The sequence below is a fragment of the Pavona decussata genome, unplaced genomic scaffold, assembly GCF_977016875.1.
Source record: "Pavona decussata unplaced genomic scaffold, jaPavDecu1.1 SCAFFOLD_27, whole genome shotgun sequence".
In the NCBI taxonomy this organism is placed as follows: Eukaryota; Metazoa; Cnidaria; class Anthozoa; order Scleractinia; family Agariciidae; genus Pavona; species Pavona decussata.
The window spans coordinates 1,102,501-1,123,773 of NW_028145450.1; the positions used below are offsets into that span (position 1 = coordinate 1,102,501).

The following is a 21,273-nucleotide window of genomic DNA, read 5'->3' on the forward strand; positions in this document are numbered from 1 at the left end:
TTCCTACCTTCCTCTCTCCCTTCCTTCCTCCCTTCATTAATTCCTTCCTCCCTCCCTCCCTCCCTTTTTTCCTTCCTTCCTTCCTTCCTTCCTTCCTTCCTTCCTTCCTTCCTTCCCTCCTTCCTTTTTTCCTTCCTTACCTCCTTCCCTCCTTCCACCCCTCCTTCCTTCCTTCCTCCTTTCATTCCTTCCTTCCTCCATCCTTTCTTCTTTCCTTTCTTCTTTTCATCCTTTCTACCTCCCTTCCTCACTTCCTTCCTACTCCTTCCCTTTCTTTCTTTCTTCCTTTCTTCCTTCCTCCCTCTTACCCTGACTTTCTTCTTCTTTTCCTTCCTTCCTTCCTTCCTTCCTTCCTTCCTTCCCTCCTTTCTTCCTATCTTCCTCTTTACCTTCCTTCCTTCCTTCCTCCCTTTATTCCTTCCTCAATTCCTTCCTTCTTTCCTTCCTTCTTTTCTTCCTATCTTCCTCCCTACCTTCCTTCCTTCCTTCCTCCCTTTATTCCTTCCTCCCTTCCTTCCTTTCTTCCTTCCTCCCTTCCTTCCTTCCTTCCTTCCTTCCTTCCTTCCTTCCTTCTTTCCTTCCTTCCTTTCTTCCTTCCTTCCTTCCTTCCTTTCTTCCTTTCTCTCTCCTTTCTTTCTTTCTTCCTTTCCTTCCTCCCTCTCTTCCTACCTCCTCCTTTACTTTCTTCCTTCTTTCCTTCTTTTCTTTTTTCCTCCCTCCCTCCCTTTTTCCCGTTCTTTCTTTCTTCCTTCCTTCCTCCTTCATCCTTTCTTCCTTTCTTTCTTCCTTCCTTCCTCCCTTCTTTCCTTTCTTCCTTTCTTTCTTCCTTCCTTCCTCCCTTCTTTCCTTGCTTTACCTTCCTCCTATCCTCCTTCCCCTTCTTCTTTCCGTCCTCCCTTCCTTCCTTCCTTCCTTCCTTCCTTCCTTCCTTCCTTCCTTCCTTCCTTTCTTCCTTCCTTCCTTCCTTCCTTGCGTCCTTCCTTGCTTCCTTTCTTCCATCCTTTCTTTTTTCCTTCCTTTTTTCCTCCCTCCCTTCCTTCTTTCCTCCTCTCACCCCGACTGCCTGATTTTTTTTTCATCTTTCCTCCTCTTTCTATAACATTCTTTCTCCCTTCCTTGCTTCGGACTTCCTCTCATGTCTTCATTTTGTTGCAGGCTAAAAAAGATATATCTTTTATTGATTTTCAGAAGCATGCGAAAACTTAAAACCCGACACGGATAATGTTGCAGTGACTCAAGAGTCCCTTGATGACGATTTGGAGCCTGGTCACGAGGACAATACAAACAACGAAGGTAAACTGAAGTCAGCATCCTGTAATATAATCTCGTACCCAGGTTTCATATTCCTTTTAAATTTCATATGCATTATCATTTATTTATTTATTTATTTATTTATTCATTTATTTTACTCCTCCCAACTGAATTTGTATTGACGAAATATTAGGAGGGAAAAAATAGCCAAGAGCTAAAAGAGGCAGGGACAAGAGATCAATTCACAAAAGTCACACCTAGGAAAAATAGCACATGAACCAGCTTAGGGTTCATGGAGGGCTTGAGAAAGTGTGAAGGAGAATGGAGAAAACCTATAACTATGAAGAAATTCTCGAATCTAATTGGCTATCAGCAGTCATGATTTGAGCATTAATACGACTGTGTTCGCGTCATGCATGGTGTAATTGGACAGTACGCGTCATTTGCACACGTTGTGACTAAATCGATCTCGAAACTTAATTCAGCTGTTGCCCTCTATTTATTCACCAAAAAGTCAAACTGCATATTGGCTTTTGTTTTCAACTTTTGTTAGAGTTAAGATTAAAGGGGAAGTATAAAGCAAATTTGCCTTTTTTCAAATTTTTCAAAACCGGAATGTTTTTCTGTCGGCATTAACAACGAAATAATTCTCAAGTTTGTTATAAACTACCACCCCAGTGCAATAAAACTGTCGATTAGTGCCTCTGGCCAGAGACAGAGTAGGCCGGTATGGGTTGAAACTTGAATAATGTTAGTCTAACGTTTTTCAAGTTCTCGCATTTTTCTTCCCAAAATGCGCTGGAACAGAACACGTTCTTACTTTAAAGAATTAAGTTGATTTCGTTCCTCTCGTCATTCTAGAATTATTTGGCAGCTGATTGAAGGTCTTATTTCATCATTTTTAACAAAAGGTATCCAAAACCCCAGGATATTTCACCTTTCAGAATTGGTAACAGGACTTCGTGTCGTCCAATTCTGTCTGTAATCATACTCGTGATTAAACAGATCAGACTCCCGCTGCGCGGTCGTCCGATTTTGTTAATCACTCGTATGATTACAGACCAAATTGGACCCCACTCAGTCCTGTTATCATTTTTTTTAGTAGTAAAACATTTTACTCTCTCTTAAATAGTCGACTTAATCATGCTTCATAGATATGGTGTGTGACTTGACTGCATTCGAGACCGCTCAGTCCGTGATGAGAGCTTTGAAGGGAAAATTTGAGAAAAAATGTTGTGATGCAAGAGAAGCAGTGAACAGGCAAAGAAAACGTGAGTTTTTTGACGTAATTACCACTTGATGTGTTGCCATTAGTGCACTTTGCAGACCTGAAGGGAAACAGCTTGGGACATAGAATACACCCTTCAAGCCGTAGCCTAAATACTCTTGAAGTTACGAACTCGGATGGAGACATTTTACTTTCCCTTCCCTATCTCAGAAACGAAAAATACCCCAGAGTTAAAATTTTGAATGTGGTCATTTCCCGTTATTGGTTTGCAAAAGATGCCAAAGAAATGTGCTAAAAATTTGAAATCAGGAACAGATTCTTTGTTTTTTCTCATATGATTGTTTGTTTTGTTTGTCTTTGACGGTCTTGTTCCCTTATGTTACGTGCAATACACAAACACGAGAGCAAGCTGGGTCAATTCCAGGGGTCCTGGAAATATTGTACTTTTGCATTCCTCATATTTCCCTCGCAAGTGTTTGCATCACTGAGTACCTAGGCTGCCGTCTTTTATTGGTTGGTTGTTTAATTGATTGATTGATTGATTGATTGATGGATTAATTGATTAATTAATTACCATCAGGATTTGCTGCGAATGTCAAAGATTTTTTGGATGATGATGTCAAAGGTGTGTAATCGCTCACTCCAATAATTATAGGAAGTCTAGGCACTAAATTCTAGAACCAAGTTTAATTTAAAGGATAGTTGGGGGATACTATAGAGGACACAAGAATGGATACTCTAAAATAACAACGACGGCAACAACAACAACAACAACAACAAAAACAGCAAAAAACTCACTGTAATGCAGCTCCTGAATTGCCTACCACATATTAAGCGTCTATCCGATACCACCTGATGATATCTCCAGACTATATTATCCCGTAATCCCTTACTTGGCGATAAATCAACTATAGATATTGCAAAGATCGCAAAAAAAGTCAAAATTCAATGATAAAGATTATGAAAAATTCCCCTAAACTAATGCCAATCCTGGAAAACTAAGCCGCATGCTTTAGCAAGCTTTTTTTGGTCTCTTCGAGAATGGGAACGGACTTACTGAATGAGAGACTTAGTCAGAATGACTAGAACATAAAAGAATGATAAAACCAAAACCACGACCATTCTAAAAGAGGAGTGAAAACTCGTTCGCTCTGTTTATTCTACCCCAAGGAGAAGATTGATCGACTCGAATGATATTCTAACGATTCTACAATGAGAAAATGAGAATAGGTAATAAAAACGCTATTCTAAGAAATTTTCATTCAAGAATGTCTCCCCAAAAACTTGTACGCAGTCGCATAAGACATTATGTATAAAATCTCAACCCGGCAACATGCATTAATTTTACTTTATATTTCTTGGGTACATCTCGAACAACTCACCCAGATGCCACTGATAAAAACCAGCCAAAGAAAGGACGAGACACGCCAGGCACAAGACAGTGTTGTGTCCAAGGAGCAATACAGCACAGTAATCAGCCGCTAACGAGCCTACAAGGCAGCTTTCGTTACGTTGTCAGCGGTAACTCTGTTCACCTTCTTTGCCCACTTCCGGCGTTTGTCTTCATTTTCCTGTTCATTTATTGTAGCTTCTTGATGCTTTTGATTACCTTCTGATTTTTTTCCCTTATCTGTTTACTAGAATAAACGGCCTAAACAAACACCTTGGCGCGGATGGAATTCGGCAAATTTGATTACCTCGTTAAAGAAATGCTGTACATTCGCATGCGTAAACCAACACTGTATAGGTCGTTTATTCTAATTTATGCTTTTCTTGTACCTTTCCTTATTTGCATGTTTTTTTTTTAACTGGTCTCTTGACAATGGAGTCACGATGACCCCGAAACGTTGAGCAATAGTACACAAATCTTGAAATTAAAACCACAGGATTTTAAGGAATTAGGAATTCTCTATTGCTCCACAGTTTAAGTTTAACTGCTCTGAGACAATTAGATACACTTGTTTGAGCCTCTGTGCTCATCGTAAATGGGGAGCAGTAATTTCCCCACGCCGGAAATAATGAAGGGAATGGTACGAGTGTAGGCATAAGAGAACACAGAACATTAAAATTGGCAACGCTATACTAGCTGTGAGCTGTGAAGGAAACATTGCTATAGATAAAGCAGATTTAACTACGTTGCTGTGATAAAACGCCAAGAATGCATTGTTTGTCGGCGCTAAGCCCATACACGCTCCCAAATGATCACACAATCCTACACTCGTAGATACTAAAGTCTCCCTAAGTTGAAGTTTCTGGAGTGAGAAAATTCCGTTTGGCTTCTGAATGAAGCTTAAATTGCTATAGTTTATTATCTGCCGAAGTAACTTCACTTTTAGAAAATAGTGCTATGTTTCATCATAGTTTTAGAGGGACTGGTATGAAACCTTGCTATAAAAGCGATGATGCTGCAGTTTATGTTGGAAGGGCCGCGACCGTGCACAATCCTTTGTTTTAATGGTCACACTACAATTAAATATTTTAACAGGAACGTTTCTATTGGTCATTAATGCTCCGGCACATCTCAAAGTCTATTGTGCTTTGTTCACAGTCAAGGCTAAAAAAGCTTACAAAAACATATAGCAAAGAAGTTTATCAGGCTTCATTACCGTTGCCTTTTATTAACTATAGTTTCTTAGAAAAACATGGATTTTTTGTCATGAATGATTAGCTTATAATACGGGATGGTATTATATGCAGATATCACGTTATTGTTTTAGATAATTGCCTTTTGAAGAAACTATTATTTGTAAAATTTGCAGTTAGGCTGGCTCCTTCGAAAGTATTATATATATTATTTTATATTAACGTCACTAAATTAAGAAAAAGAACAACGAGCGACTCTGCTACTCGCTGTAGCGAGAAGTAGAGGTTGTTAACCATTTAACAAAGAATTCCTGAGTTTCGGTTAGGAATATCCGTCCGGGTAGACCTTGCTCTATTTACCTCAAGAAACTGTAATTTCGTTTGGACACATCCTGGACACAACTGTGAAGCTAAGGGAGTGACACTGTTCTATTCGGAACGTCCACATCGGGAATACGACCCAAACCGTACCTCTACCCGAAGTTCCAGCCGGAATTTCCGGGAATTTTTTGTAAATGGTAAATAACTAGTGCGAAAGGTGCAATCACTTCACACGAAGGAGCATTTATAAGTTTGCTCAATCAAGCGACATGTACATAAGCAAGAAAGCAAACAATAAGCAAGGAACCGCATAAAGAAAATGCTGCAGGTATACGCAGGATCTGTAAAAGATCTAATCAGCCAAAATAACGACTCAAATTTCTGCAAAGCTGATCGGACTGCGTAGAAAACTTAACACGAAACCCCGAAACACCGTATAGACCTTTATCACTCGGCGACCATGTTGAGTCTCAAGAGAATAAAAAGCTTTGTTTTTGCGCGGCAAGCCTCGCACTGAATTCGCGTCTGGTCGAGGCTTGCCGCGAAAACAAAGCTTTTTATTCTCCTGAGACTCAACATGGCCGCCGAGTGATAAAGGTCTATTGGTTTAAGAGGCGTTTCCGCGCGTTCGTCTCTTGATTCTTTTCTTTATGATAGCTACGGGTTTTCGTAATTTGTTCAGTTAAAGATATCACTGATGTTTATTTTAAAAGCAAATGTTCTCTGAGTAAAGAAACCTTCAGCTTGTAAAAGCGATAGTATAAAAGGTGCTAGACATCCTTTATGAATATGTAAATAAAATATCGGCTTTGTATTTTGCCTCTATTTTACTTCTGCGCATCTTGGGATGGTTCGAGAAGTTCTGATATCTTGGACGGTGCCTAATACTTTACAGATTTGATTGCGCTGTTTATACAGGTGCTATAAGAAGATCTTAGTAAGTGTTCTTGAAATCCAAAAAGAAAATTAGGGCAACCACGCCTTTTTCAGACATGATAATCCGAAGCTTCAATTTGGAAAAAAAATTGATACAGTGTTTTGTATTTTATAGCTTTTTTAGAATAATTGTTGGTTAATTATCTCTGAAAAAATGCGTGGTTACCGCCAATTTTCTTTTTGGATTCCAATAACCCTTGCTAAGATCTGACCTTCCCGCATCGTCATAAACCGCGAAAAAATCCCTTTGTTTTAGGAGGCACCTTCCTTAAGGGGGCTCGCTCGTAGGGTTTTTTTTTTATTCTTGTAGTGTTGCTTGTGAAATGATGAAAAGTTACTAACAAAACATTGTATCTGATCATGTGGGCAAACTATAAACATCTTTGTAACGCTGTTGCTCGGAAATGCTTTAAGGTTAGTTCTGCCGTCAAAGCAGTCACCATGTCAACAGCAGAGATCAGCTACAGTTGTTACGAATTATCTTAAAAACTAAGTCGATGACCTACCGTTTTTATTACATTTTTGTATAGTTTTCTTAATTCTTTAACTACTATGGCAATATGAAAACAAGTTATACAGTGCATTTTATCATAAGAGGCCTTTATTCACCTATTAAAAATTCTACTGGATAGCAATTTTTTCCAAACGTTTCTATTTGAATTAGCAGATTGAATGTCACATGCTACAAAAAAAATCAGTATAAGTCACCCCGCAATATTTCGAGATAAAAACAAATGCTTCCTGGGGCCGTTTTTGTGGTTTGCGCGATTTTACACCGTATTTCCACTTCCGGTATAAGGCGTGCGCGATTTTTGATAGCCGAATTTTGAGTTATTCTGCTGACGCGTGCACCACGGCTGTGGCGTGGGTGAGTTACGCGCGCCCGCGCAGCTAAAAACCCTTTCGAGCCTCCTTTAAGAGCTGCCGCCGGTAGTACATCAAGGTTTTGTCCATCGATTTGACAAAGAGTTCACCTACATTATCCGTTATTCTTCATGTCAACCATTCTTGTTTTTGTTGTTCTATTTGATGTGACATGTTTGATGGTTTTCACACTTTAAGCTCCAAAAACTGAACAGAATCTAATTTCTCCTCACCGTGTTAATACTTAATCAAAGATACAGGTTCTGAGAATAACGGAAGGGGAATAACGGTGGATTGCGGCTTAATTTAAAGGTTAAGGGCGATTTATGCAGTACAACGTTTACTCACGACAGTCATTTGCGAGCTCATTCGCGGACTACTCTCGTCTGATTCAGCATTACCAGCAACGCCTAGAACAGTCGAAGTGTTTTAAAACAATTCTTCGACAATTTACGTGTCATGAGCGACAAGTGCTAGGCTTGTCTTCAGCACGTTGCAAACAAGGCAAAGTACATATCATCTAAATCGGCTTACACTAAACTACTGAAGCTGCACGAAAGTGAGAACAGCTCATGGGAGGGGACGCATTACAAAGGTGTATAGTAGTTCGAATGAATTTTTATCGTTTTGGGATGAATTGAAGAGAAGTGGAGATGGAAGGTTGTTTGTTGTCATTAAAGAATGGTTCGACTGTATTTTGAGACTTTCTTTGACCGGAAAAAAAAGTTGTATAAATCGGCAGAAAAATACTACACAAAGCATGCATGACTTCAACTCTTTCTGACAGCCTGACTCTTACCTTTAGAAGACGCGCGCACGTTGCAGTTGGGTCTTGAGTTGTCCTTCAAACTGTTTGTGAAATGAAAATTGAAGACAAGATCTTGAAACTGTGTCGATTTTGGCTTTCACGGAGAGAAAAATAAAAAGAATGAAGACCAACAGTTCTCCGTAAAGTAAAATTGAAATGGACGCTTAAATATCTTAAGTTAATAGAGCATGAATGTCACGAGTTATCCATGTGCTCATTGTTACTGGTTCGCTTCAGCGGTCACGGATGAGACTGATGTGGGGTGATGAGACTGCTGATAAAACTCACCAATCAGAGACAACCTGGTACAAACAGAGCAAGGAAATTTCGAATGTACATCCGACAATATTCCCCCGCTGCAGCCGACTTATTTTCAATCGTGACGCTACACAGGAATTCAGTTGTTTTAGGTAGGACTTTTTAAAATAACGCTGATGTCAACATTGGACTTGTTAGTAACTTTTCATCGGCAATTTTAAATGGGATGGTTTACTGATGACGGTATGTTATCTGGGATTGGTATGGAAATCCAGTGTTGAATAACTTTGTGAAACCATAGAGTGTTCGCAATCTTGATATCTTACAGCGGAATTTCAAGAGATGTAAGGGGTCTGTTTACACGTGGCGGCGTTTTTTTAAAGCAACTTCTTGTTAGATTTCATTGCAACTTTTCTTGCAAAAGGCTGAGGCTTCAAATCGCAAGTGTAAACCCGCTGCGATTTCAGCGTCATATCACATCACGTCTTCTGAGAAATCTCTATAAAATTCCTTGTAAACATGTTCAAAAAACCCGTGACATCGCAGCGATAAATCCCGCTGAAATCGCCTCTACTTTACACACGCGGTTTAAAAACTTCACCTTGATCAGAACAAAAGTTGCGTTAAAGAAGGGCGACAACAATCGTGTAAAAATCGTGTAAAAATCTCACGCATAAACGGACCTTAATGCTGCTCGCTTTTACTTACATCTGACAAGAATCAGGTTTCGCCGATTTCAAATGTTTAATGTTGCATACATGCATGTACCACCCGGAACACTACTTCCATACAGTGGTAAATCAACAACTTTTTCAAGTAACCAAGATCACAATCAACAAATGCTTGGCAAACAAAATGATGTGGATTCAGGGATTGTCGGTGGCACATTTACAACGGTAGAACGTAACAACAACACCTGATTAAATATCATGAACTGTAACTCGCCGAAGTTCAAGAGTATATGCATTCAAGATGAGGCACTGATTCAGTGGATTTTACAGAAGGACAAAGATCCCTGCGGATTTCAGGTAAGGAAAACTAAGCGGCTGCTTATCCTGTAATCTTTGAATCTTAACAGACTGGAATACGGTGCTAGCTGACAGTTAGAGTCTATCGGTAAAATGTCAGCCAATTATCAGTTAAAAGTTGGTTCAGCCCTCCGTTAGAATAGGTGCAACTTCTCAATATTTTTGGCTGTTGCAGTGACAAGTGGGGGCCGTTTTACAGCCAAAACGTAGGTACTTTTTCCATTCCATCTGCGGCATTATTCAGTAAAACTATGAGTTTTTTGTTTTTGTTTTGGTATTACATGTGAAGTAAAAAATTGGCTCGTTTTTCGGCAACATACAAAATTGCTTATGAAAGTTAAACCGTGAGTCGTAATGACTCAAGTTCTGGGTTATTTTTCATTCAAAGTTTGAGTCAGTAAACTATTTTTAAGCAACTGTTAAGTCACACTCAGCATCCACATCTCCACATAACAAGCTGACCGTATTGCAGGATATCAGCCCTAAAGGCATTTAAACGGTCATTTAACGTAAAAGGCAGCCTTAGGTTGGATTGTGAGCTTATCACTTTCATCCCCGGCGGCCCAGTTTTGCGTTGGTTATTTCTTTTATTCCATTATAGCAACCGAAAGGCCAGCATTCTTTTATAATTCTCCTTCAAAGAGTTGCCGGCAAGCACTTAATTCTTTACTTGTGAGTGCACGTGACTGTCTTTGTTGTTTGCATTTCCTGTGTAGTCATCTCATATGAGTCCATGTGGTGTGATGAGGCTGCCCATGAAACCCTCCAAGCAGAAACAACCTAGGAAAACGCAATTTAAATTACAAAGTACTATTGCCACGGCTCATTACCAAGGATATCAAGCATGATGGCAAGCTTGGAAAACGCCATTAAAATTGCAAACTAAGGTTCACACAGCTGATTATCCCCCACTGAAATATCGAGCAACGATATGCCCGTAAACTAGCTTCGTTAACTCACAACTGTTTTTAATGAATGTTTGGTTTATCAACAGAGTTGATAACCAAAGGTAAACTGGCCACCGTAAAGAGATTCGAGTGCTGACGTTTCGTGCGTTAGCCCTTTCGTCGGAGCGAATCAGTGTTTCGTGGCTCGATTTTAACTGCCAAATTCGCGTTGTCGTCTTTCTCGTTAAACTGGCAATAAATAGCTAAAAATCGTCCTAAATCAACAAAAGAACTAGTAATACAAGGTAAATAGTCTAAACGTTGATCGATCGCAGTGAAGCCGGCAGACTCGATTATAATATTTTACTTGAATTGTATACCGACCGGCGACGGAAATAGTAAACTGATGAAGTAAATCCTATACATATTTGAATAAAAGGAAGTATAGAAAATCGCTTCTTCAGCAATCCACGGCAGAGCTTTTTAATACACTCGTTGGACTAAAAATACCGGCTAGAAACCCAAACAAGGGTTTACAACGTCACTGCAGCGCTGGCGTGATGTGTCATGAACGTCATCACGTACGTCAGCACTGAAAGTCACGTGATGTGCGATCAGTTGGTCATCAGTTGTGGTGTGATTTTGGTTGCTCGCTCAGCAGTGGCATGATTCGTCTCCTGATCGTAGTGAAGGACACAAAATGGTTCTAAAAGTAAATCGGCTTCATTTCAATCCATTTCCTGTAGTAATTCCTGGGGAAATTCCCGGGTCAGCATTAGGCAGTTAAGAATTATTACTTGTCTCTACGCCAATTCCTGCAGCTGAACTGGCTTGGAAACTATTTTGCTCAGTTGAGAATAGGCAAAAAAAAAATTCACACTGACAGGCTATACGAAACCTCTTTTTGTACATTTATTCTTATTGAAAATTGTTATTGTTTATAGTGAAAATTAGTTGATCAGCAAAAAGATGCCAATGTGTCTTAGAAAGGTCAAAGAAAGGTTGTCTCGACGAAATATGCTTAGCTAGGATTTTCGACAGGCCAATACTAGCTCGTAAATTCCGAGGAAGGGATTCTGTTCCCTAAACTTTTCTGCGAATTAAATTCTCAGGTATAATAAAAGAATCAGTATGATGAAATCATTGTTATGGAGTTTCTTGTATGAAAGTTGCTTTCAGTTACCTTACAGTTCTATGACCTTTATGCAAATCAGCGCCGATAAATGATCCGCTTAACAGAGTACGACACAATTGATTATACTTCCGTCGATCATAAGAAGCTAGACCAGCAAAACGAGGTAAACAGATATTTGAACGTACTGTCGCGAGAGGTTCAACTTACATAATGCTACGCCGCAGCGGGTAAGTAGTTAGTTTGCCTCCATTCAAGGCTAGATCCCTTGTTCAGTTAAATCCAAACTGTTGCAAGTTTTTTGTTACATATTGCAACTGACTGAAGTTTTCTCTTCCTTGCAGAGAAGAGAAGTTGTGCATTTGTACAATGGCTGTATCCGGTTCGACACGAAAGCGCCATGTTGATCTCGACCACTGTCTTCGATTTCTCGAGTCCAAGAACTCCGCGAAACAAATGCTAAACAACCCTGTATCGAGATACGAGAAGTTCATGATCAGTGGGCTCGACTCGTTTCTGCTCCTCTTCCAGAAATGTCGGCGAAAACACGACGTAGAAAAGGTCCTAAACTACCTCCGAAATTTCAAGATCATGGATGAAGCGGATTGCGAGAGAATTTCCTGTCAGTCGAGATCAGATCTGATGGTGACTGAGCTCGTTACGATGATTCGCACCAAAGATCCCCACGCGTTTTGGTACTTTGCTCACTCGTTGAAGAAAAACGCATTGTTTCAGTTCTTCCACGGAGGCATCCATTGCTGTGGTAAGTCAGGAGAAGTGACATAGAAAGACAGTCTTACAAGTATGGCAATTGCAATGAGGGCTGCGAAGCAGAAGTGACAAAAGCGGGCTGGATGATGATCTTCACAGATCTAATAAATGAAAAGTTTTTCTTTTCGAAAAGGTGTAGTCTCCAAAGGAGTTGGCAAGAGTAGAAAATCCACTATGCACTCAATGTCACGAGTAAAGATCTCGCGCTCTAAGTTTAATGCGCTCTAGTTGCATTCTAGTGCATTGACTTTGAATATGTTCAAAATGTTCATGAATAGTTCTCAAGAGCATTAACTCTTACCCTCGTTTGAACGCGAACGCGAAATTTCGAACCCTTACCCGCGCTCTAAAGAAGATTCAGCGCAACTTTTTGTGAATGATAAGTTCCTCTTCCTGTTTATCCGTGCCCATGTAGTTTGTACTCAAGTTATATCGACTCTTCCGGTCGCGCTCAGGTCACGTTTGAATCTAGGAGATAGCTAGTTTTCACTCTAATTTTACTGTCAAGGTGCATCTGCTAAACTGCCGCTGATTCTCGCGTTTAATTGAGTAAAGTATGCTGTTGGCCTTAACACACCGCCAAGTAAAATCAAAATGGTAATCAATAAACTGCATGGCACGCGAAATTGCAGATTATGTACAGAAGGCAAATGGTTGATAATTTTATTCGCATTGACGGGTAACCGTGATGCGTTTTTGTTAATCTTCTAGTTTGCGAAGAAGTTCAAGCAAAGGAGAAGGAAATTGATGAAACTATGTTTGAAGGTACGTGATAATGACGAAATGGCCCTAAAATACAAGGAACGAGATAGGCATGCGTTATAAAATTCTTGAAGGACAACGCATTATTGATGAATTTGGAAATCCCATGCTTGAGAAAACCGAACTTACGACCCTGATTTGTTATGGCAACGAATCAACAGGAAGTAAACAGAAAGTAATTTCTTGTAACCAGGTAAGAAGGAAGACATAGCAGGTTTAACAGGTATTTAGTAATTGGATGCTATATGCGCTATACAAATCACGCAATACCTAGCTGTAACCTGTAGCTTACCGTACCCTAACCATAACATTTAACCCTGAACAGAACCTGAACCCATTGAGCTTCAAAACATTTACGCAGAACGTGATTTCCACAGAGAGCTTAGAAGCTGCTACCCGGTAGAACAGGGCTAACACCTTGGGTTGAGCCTTTGACTGGTTCATTTGTGACATAGTCAACATGTTCTTTAATGAATTCTGTTCAAAATTTTCCCTGAGTCAAAAGACTGGGTTTCTCTGCCGTTAGCAATATAAATCTTTGCTTCAAATCTATTTAGACCCCCACAGATCCATTAAAATACACGAGAACATGTTTGTGAGTATAAATGCTTCTTCGCTTGCCAGTGCCCATCTGCATCGAAAATACGCAACCTCTCACTTTTGTTGTGATTAATATATATTTATTTAGGCTAGCCTAAAAGCGGAGCTCCACAATTATTATTTTCTAATGACATATAAGTCCGTTTGAGGTATGACCTGTCCGGGACTGCTCAATCGATGTCATAGAAAAAAGTGGAAAATACGCAACCTCTGTGTTGTTGTGGTTACAAATTAGGTTTACTGTCTATTCTGCAACAAAAAGCAAAGCTGGTACATTTTACTTTAAAGGATCGTATATTTGCATACCATTTCCTATTTAACCTCAGTCCTAAACTGAGGCACATTTCATTTAATTTCTTCTTGAGCGTCTTCAGTTCTTTTCTGTCTTTAACAAACAGTGGAACAAATAAATAAACTTCACAAATTACTTTCCCATATATTTAGTACAGAGCTCTAATTGGGGATACTCTTCAGATCGAATTGGGATTTGGAAACAACGGATAACACAACCAACGGAGTCGATGAAATCTGTCAGTGTTTTTCCTGATGTCAACCTTTGGGGAAACCGTCTTGGACAGTTGAATCAGAATGTGTTTGCGATATTCTTAATTCTCAGCTGAGAGCACTCCCAAATGCAAATACCACCATTGAAGCAAAATAGACAAAATATTCAGAAATCTTTCTTTTTTTTTTCATTACCGGTTTTCTCTTAAAGGTAACGAAACGACCCCTGCAATGGTTCCCCTGCTAAAGAAACAAATCATTGACGTCTTAGAAAGAAAGCCGTGGAAGAATGTGTGGGTGAAGAAAAAAAAGGACGTACGGAGGACTGCGTTGACAGTCAGAAAAAGGTTTGACGGTAAGGAGGTCAATTATTTTAATCTCCCACTCCAAACTCGCTCTAGTTCCCCTTCCGCTCGGATCTCAAGAGAGTTACGTCATAACGATTTTATGCGTTTTTGGGTATCGGTGTGCTGATATTAAGACTAAGGCCCTGTTTCTATTAGGTGCCCGTGCTAGGGCCCTGTGCCCAGGCACTAAAATGGACGTTGTTCAGACTCCTTGGTGCCCAAGGAGCAATCGTGTTCTCCTTCATCAATTTAGCATACCATATCGTATCGTAAGGAGGTATGAGGAAAAAACGTGGGAACTGACAAAATCCTGTTGAGACTTGTGTCCGTGGCCAGGAACGGTGCCCGAGGAGACAGTGCCCGTGTACGGTCAGTTTGTAAACGGAATGTTCCAATGTTAAGGATAAGTTTTATGGAGGATCCCATTACTCGGAGCGTACAAATGCCACATTAGGTCTATGCTAGCCATAGCGAAGTCAAAGGTTTAGTCATAGCGTCATATACATAGTGAAAGCCATACTCTTACTTACAGCTAAAGTCATAGTCATTAGTGAGCCATAGAGTCATACCCATATCCAAGGTCAACCATAGTCATAGCCATAGTCTTGGTCATACGTTATTGCCATAGTCATAGTCATAGTCATAGTCATAGTCATAGTCATAGTCATAGTCATAGTTATAGTCATAGTCATAGTCATAGTCATAGCCTTATTCATAGTCATAGTTCTAGCCATAGTCATTGTCATCGCATGGTGCCCGTAATTGTAGTCATGGTCATAGTCATAGTCATAGTCATAGTCATAGTCATAGTCACCGTCAGTCACATTTACAGCCATAGTCATAGTCATAGTCATAGTCATAGTCAAAGTCATAGCCTTATTCATAGTCATAGTTCTAGCCATAGTCATTGTCATCGCATGGTGCCCGTAATTGTAGTCATGGTCATAGTCATAGTCATAGTCATAGTCACCGTCAGTCACATTTACAGCCATAGTCATAGTCATAGTCATAGTCATAGTCATAGTCATAGTCATAGTCATAGCCATAGTCATAGTCATAGTCATAGTCATAGTCATAGTCATAGTCATAGTCATAGCCTTATTCATAGTCATAGTTCTAGCCATAGTCATTGTCATCGCATGGTGTCCGTAATTGTAGTCATGGTCATAGTCATAATCATAGTCATAGTCATAGTCATAGTCATAGTCATAGTCATAGTCATAGTCATAGTCATAGTCATAGTCATAGTCATAGTCATAGTCACCGTCAGTCACATTTACAGCCATAGTCATAGTCATAGTCATAGCCATAGCCATAGTCATAGTCATAGTCATAGTCATAGTCATAGTCATAGTCATAGTCATAGTCATAGTCATAGTCATAGTCATAGTCATAGTCATGGTCATGGTCATGGTCATGGTCATGGTCATGGTCATGGTCATGGTCATGGTCATAGTCACAGTCATAGTCGTAGTCATAGTCATAGTCATAGTCATAGTCATAGTCATAGTCATAGTCGTGGTCGTGGTCGTGGTCGTGGTCGTGGTCGTGGTCGTGGTCGTGGTCGTGGTCGTGGTCGTGGTCGTGGTCGTGGTCGTGGTCGTGGTCGTGGTCATAGTCATAGTCATAGTCATAGTCATAGTCATAGTCATGGTCATGGTCATAGTCATAGTCATAGTCATAGTCATAGTCATAGTCATAGTCGTGGTCGTGGTCGTGGTCGTGGTCGTGGTCATGGTCGTGGTCGTGGTCGTGGTCATAGTCATAGTCATAGTTAGTCAGTTACAGTCATAGTCAGTCACAGTTACAGTCATAGCCATAGCCATAGCCATAGCCATAGCCATAGCCATAGCCATAGCCATAGCCATAGCCATAGCCATAGCCATAGCCATGGCCATGGCCATGGCCATGGCCATGGCCATGGCCATGGCCATGGCCATGGCCATGGCCATGGCCATGGTCATGGTCATGGTCATGGTCATGGTCATGGTCATGGTCATGGTCATGGTCATGGTCATGGTCATGGTCATGGTCATGGTCATGGTCATGGTCATAGTCATAGTCATAGTCATAGTCATAGTCATAGCCATAGTCATAATCATAGTCATAGTCATAGTCATGGTCGTGGTCGTGGTCATGGTCGTGGTCGTGGTCATAGTCATAGTCATAGTTAGTCAGTTACAGTCATAGTCAGTCACAGTTACAGCCATAGCCATAGCCATAGCCATAGCCATAGCCATAGCCATAGCCATAGCCATAGCCATAGCCATAGTCATAGTCATAGTCATAGTCATAGTCATAGTCATAGTCATAGTCATAGTCATAGTCAGTCATAGTCATAGTCATAGTCATAGTCATAGTCATAGTCATAGTCATAGTCATAATCATAGTCATAGCCTTATTCATAGTCATAGTCATAGTCATGGTCGTGGTCGTGGTCATGGTCGTGGTCGTGGTCATAGTCATAGTCATAGTCATAGTCATAGTCATAGTCATAGTCATAGTCATAGTCATAGTCATGGTCATGGTCATAGTCATAGTCATAGTCATAGTCATAGTCATAGTCATAGTCATAGTCATAATCATAGTCATAGCCTTATTCATAGTCATAGCCATAGTCATGGTCATAGTCATAGTCATGGTCGTGGTCGTGGTCATGGTCGTGGTCGTGGTCATAGTCATAGTCATAGTCATAGTCATAGTCATAGTCATAGTCATAGTCATAGTCATAGTCATAGTCATAGTCATAGTCATAGTCATGGTCATGGTCATGGTCGTGGTCGTGGTCATGGTCGTGGTCGTGGTCATAGTCATAGTCATAGTCATAGTTAGTCAGTTACAGTCATAGTCAGTCACAGTTACAGTCATAGCCATAGCCATAGCCATAGCCATAGCCATAGCCATAGCCATAGCCATAGCCATAGCCATAGTCATAGTCATAGTCATAGTCATAGTCAGTCATAGTCATAGTCATAGTCATAGTCATAGTCATAGTCATAGTCATAGTCATAGTCATAGTCATAGTCATTTTTTAATTATTCACACTTCCTTCAGGTAGCCAATCAAACAAAGAAAAATTAACTTTTCTAATTTATCCAGTTTCATTCTACCTATGCTGCTTATTACGATAAGTCAGTTGAAAAACAAAATCCTAATTTTACAAGAAGGCCAAGTAACCGATAAAATGTTTTAAGACTTCTTACAAACGTAACAGAGAAATGTTTGCTTTGTTTATACAGACTTTCGGCAAGTGGTAGGACCGTCCATTCGAGAAGTAAAGACGGCTTTTAGGGAATTCTTAGAAATGGCCAAAGACAAGAAGGATGAACAAAGCCAGCAACAGCCAGGTTCGGAAAAAAAAATATTTAATCACTAAAAACATACCCTTACTTATTTTGTGAAATTATACTAAAATACTTTCTTTCGTTCGTTCTTCCTTTCTTTTCCAGTAAAAACATTCACAAGGTCGTAGATGTTCCAATTAAATGATCGTGGACTTAGAAGATTCTTAGCTTCTAGAATTGAAAGTGCGCATATTCTCGGACGAATTAATCATGCATAAGCACCAACCGCCATTTTTCGTCTTCCGTGATCGTCCTTTCTGTCTTTATTTGTTTTCCAGTAAAATCATTCACAAGGTCGTGAATATTCCAATGAAATGATAGTGGACTTAGAAGATGCTTATAGAATGAAAAGTGTGCATTTTATCTGGCCAACTAATCATGCGTAACCACCAACACCATTGTTCGTCTTTCTTGACTGTCTTTACTTTTTGTTTTTATTTATTTCCAGAAATTGAGATTCCCATCCAGGCTGAAGAACCAGCGAAACTGGCTGAAGGCGTTGAAGATAGCACTGAACTTGTATACCAAGATGAAGAAGACGGAGACATGAGGAGGCCATCCAAAGAAAAGCCAAAAACCACAGCGTTTGTACCGACATTCGACTACATTGAAGGAAGGAAGAAGTACATTGCCTTTGCAATTGTCTCTATCTTCACCTTGTATTCTTATGTGGATTTGGTAATCAAACTAATTCCATTTTAGACGCGAACAGAAATGGAACTTGGGGTGAGAACACCCGCATTCAACAAAGCAGACGTTATTTGCTTATCACCCCGGGGATGGGGGTGGGAGGGACTTAGTAAAGTGACTGTCGTACCGGAAGGCTCCCCCAGATGTTGAAGCCCTTATCCTTACATGTGCCACGTTTTACCGAAATGAGACCTCTTTCTAATACATAAAGCGACAAATTGAAATTTAACTCACAGTCTCACTTGTTTATGACCACAAGCGTTATCTTTGCCAGGAATTTTAGTTCAGTCTGTGCTACCCTTTTATTTAATTGCTATTGTGCCGGCTAACAGTCTGTTTTTGCGACACATCAAAATACTAAAATGTGAAATTTCCTTACCCTATTTGCATACTACAACAGTGAAAAGGCACTTCGGGTGGAGCCTCCCAGTGAAGATTAACCCCCGCTCCTCCCCTCCCCACCCACTTAAAGGCCGGGTTATAGAATATAGAGTTTTCTAGATTCTGAGTTCTGACAGTCAGTTAAATCAAATCTTCATACTCTTAGGAATCCGCACCGATTCGAATGAGTGTATCCATATACACTAAGTGGACTTGTGAGTATTTTTCAAATGTTTTGTTGGAATTCGTTACGTTACGTAATACAACCAACTCTCGCCTTGCGGACACCTCGCTATTACGGACAACAGCTAAATCTCCGGCAAAACTAAATCATTTACAGACTTTTGACTGAAATAAATACACTCAACTCCCTAGCTTTATTGCGGACATCCTCGGGACTGCGAGTTAGTGTCCTGAATAGCGAGAGTCCGTAGTAGCAGGATTTTTTTAAAGTCAAATGCCTGTAATTTAGTTTCGCAGGGGATTTAGCTGCTGTTCGTAAAAACGAGGTGTCCGCAAGGCGAGTATTGTTTGTGTTACCTAACGTTAACGACTAACAGTGAGATGTCTACGGACTGTCGCTGTTAAGGATACTAACTCGCGATCTCGAGGGTGTCCAAAATAAAGAGAGTTCACTGTCTTGGATGAAAGGGCATTTTTACGGGCTTCAACAAAGCTGTAGACCATTCTACCAAATGAATTGCGTAAATCAAGTCATGTTTACATTTTTCGTTTTACAGGTATTAGTTTTACTATTTTTTTGGTATATTTAATGATGCACTTCCATCAATTTATAAAGGTAATTGAACTGAGTGGAGTGCAATTTGGTCTGAAATCATACGCGTGATTTCAAAATCGAACGAGCGGGCAGCGCGAGTTTGATTTGAAATCACAAGTATGATTTCAGACCAAAATTGCACGACACAAAGTTCAATTACCACTTTATTACACCTTAGTTTGAAATCACAGAATATCATTGTCAATATAATTAATATTTTATTTTTGTTACTTCATTTCCATTTTGCTGGGCTAAAGAAAGGATGCGACTTAGAGCAAAAAATGGTGCAATTTGGAAATAAATCACACTGTTGAGAGCCAATCAGATTGCAAGGATCACAAGTGATTTCAAAATGGGCGTAATAAAAACGAATATTTACTGTTTTTATTTAATCTGTATAGACTGATTTTAGAAGTCTTGGGGCTACTTTTATATATATGACTTACGTTTAGCTGTTAATAACTGTAAGGCGTATTTCAATAATTATTGGTATACTTAGAAAGTACGCCTAACAAATTTTACAGAACCATCATCACCATCATCATCATCATCATCATCATTATCACCGTCATTATCATTTGTATACTTAGAAAGTACGCCTAACAAATTGTACAGAACTATCATCATCATCATCATCATCATCATCATCATCATCGTCATCGTCATCGTCATCGTCATCGTCATCGTCATCATCGTCATCGTCATCGTCATCATCATTATCATCATCATCATCGTCGTCGTCATCGTTATTGTCATTATTAATAGCCTTATCATTACTTACCAATTGTAAGATACAATAGAAACTCTTCATTGTACATTTTATGATCACTAGGTTCTCTACATGGACAGTCCACATTAAAATACTACTATTCACTGAGTATGGGGAAGTTCGAATAGTCAGCACAATCATAATGCTTTTCTATTGACTTTATTTGATTGTCATTTCTTTTCGGCAACTGTATAGACAGTCCCAGCTGTCTATAAGCCTCCCTCACAGTCAGAGTCGCAGACGCTGTTTTGGCTTGTCATGCAATCCCTTCTTTTGCGTGACAAGCGATGAACGTCTGCGAGGGAGGCTATAGCTAAGCTGTGTTATTATTCAACACATTGTGACACTGCCGAATTATGGTCACGGTGAACTCAATATACGTCGACTGCACATAATATGGGCTATAGGAAACATGGGTTTCGACTAAATAAAGATTACATTTATTTCAAATAAAGTTGATCACTCACAGTGAAGTAGTCTTTTGTCTTTTCTGGTCGTTTCTCCCCATTTATGTCAAGTAGAATAACCCTAACATTCTATATCGCCAGCATGCATTCGTTAAGTCTTGGTAACCGTGCTGTGTTATTGAAACCGCAGGCGCAGCCGCTAAGCGCGCGAGCGTTGACTCTAAAAAGTGACTGGGTGGGAAACGATTTAACCGTTGCTAGGAGATTAGAGCTACTGGCCAATCACTGAACCAAAAATACAATAGACATTGTTTTTCAAATTCATCTGCACCCAGTAAGAGCACTGCAAACTCCTTCCACCCCTTGCTAGTTACAAAATATGACAAAAAGATTACTCTCCCCACATGGAAGGAGTCGAAAACAATTTTGAAATGTATGACTGGACTGATATATTTCATTGAAATATGCTTAGTTTATCAGATTGATGTTGGCCAAACTGTATATTGAAATCAATGATAACAAGGATAAACAGAAGCAGGTCGAGAAGTAGATTAACGAAGCAAAAAATTTCATTAATAACATTTTAGTCTATTCAGGATTTTTACAAACATTACTTGACGTATT

The 21,273-nt window shown here is 39.8% G+C and overlaps 3 protein-coding genes across 7 annotated transcripts in view; all 3 read left to right on the plus strand.

Annotated features, from left to right (window-relative positions):
• The window catches only part of LOC146485232 (uncharacterized), a 9,322-nt gene extending 5,210 nt beyond the window's left edge, over nucleotides 1-4,112 (plus strand). For both annotated transcript variants that reach the window (XM_085103601.1, XM_085103602.1), the window contains 4 exons: nucleotides 1,189-1,293; nucleotides 2,406-2,522; nucleotides 3,060-3,103; nucleotides 3,841-4,112. In XM_085103601.1, coding sequence (XP_084959727.1) covers nucleotides 1,189-1,293; nucleotides 2,406-2,522; nucleotides 3,060-3,103; nucleotides 3,841-4,095 — 521 coding nt within the window. In that variant the 3' untranslated portion in view covers nucleotides 4,096-4,112. The remainder of the gene's footprint in view (nucleotides 1-1,188; nucleotides 1,294-2,405; nucleotides 2,523-3,059; nucleotides 3,104-3,840) is intronic.
• LOC146485230 (uncharacterized) overlaps nucleotides 1-6,182 on the plus strand; it is a 46,175-nt gene extending 39,993 nt beyond the window's left edge. Inside the window, exon 9 of the transcript XR_014863431.1 lies at nucleotides 5,981-6,182. The gene's annotated coding sequence lies outside the window, so the exon portion shown is untranslated. The remainder of the gene's footprint in view (nucleotides 1-5,980) is intronic.
• A 1,323-nt stretch (nucleotides 6,183-7,505) lies between these two features.
• LOC146485233 (uncharacterized) lies at nucleotides 7,506-19,860 on the plus strand. 4 transcript variants are annotated; one of them, XM_085103599.1, is made up of 7 exons: nucleotides 8,411-9,277; nucleotides 9,453-9,483; nucleotides 11,641-12,059; nucleotides 12,779-12,832; nucleotides 14,145-14,288; nucleotides 17,520-17,627; nucleotides 18,073-19,860. In XM_085103599.1, exons 3-7 carry the CDS (start codon nucleotides 11,666-11,668, stop codon nucleotides 18,324-18,326), a joined length of 954 nt encoding a protein of 317 aa, XP_084959725.1. In that variant the 5' UTR covers nucleotides 8,411-9,277; nucleotides 9,453-9,483; nucleotides 11,641-11,665; the 3' UTR covers nucleotides 18,327-19,860. The 4 variants fall into 4 exon arrangements, with proteins under 4 accessions (XP_084959723.1, XP_084959725.1, XP_084959726.1 ...); XM_085103597.1 differs by lacking the exons at nucleotides 8,411-9,277; nucleotides 9,453-9,483 and adding an exon at nucleotides 7,506-8,401; XM_085103600.1 differs by lacking the exon at nucleotides 9,453-9,483.
• The last annotated feature ends 1,413 nt before the right edge of the window (nucleotides 19,861-21,273 follow it).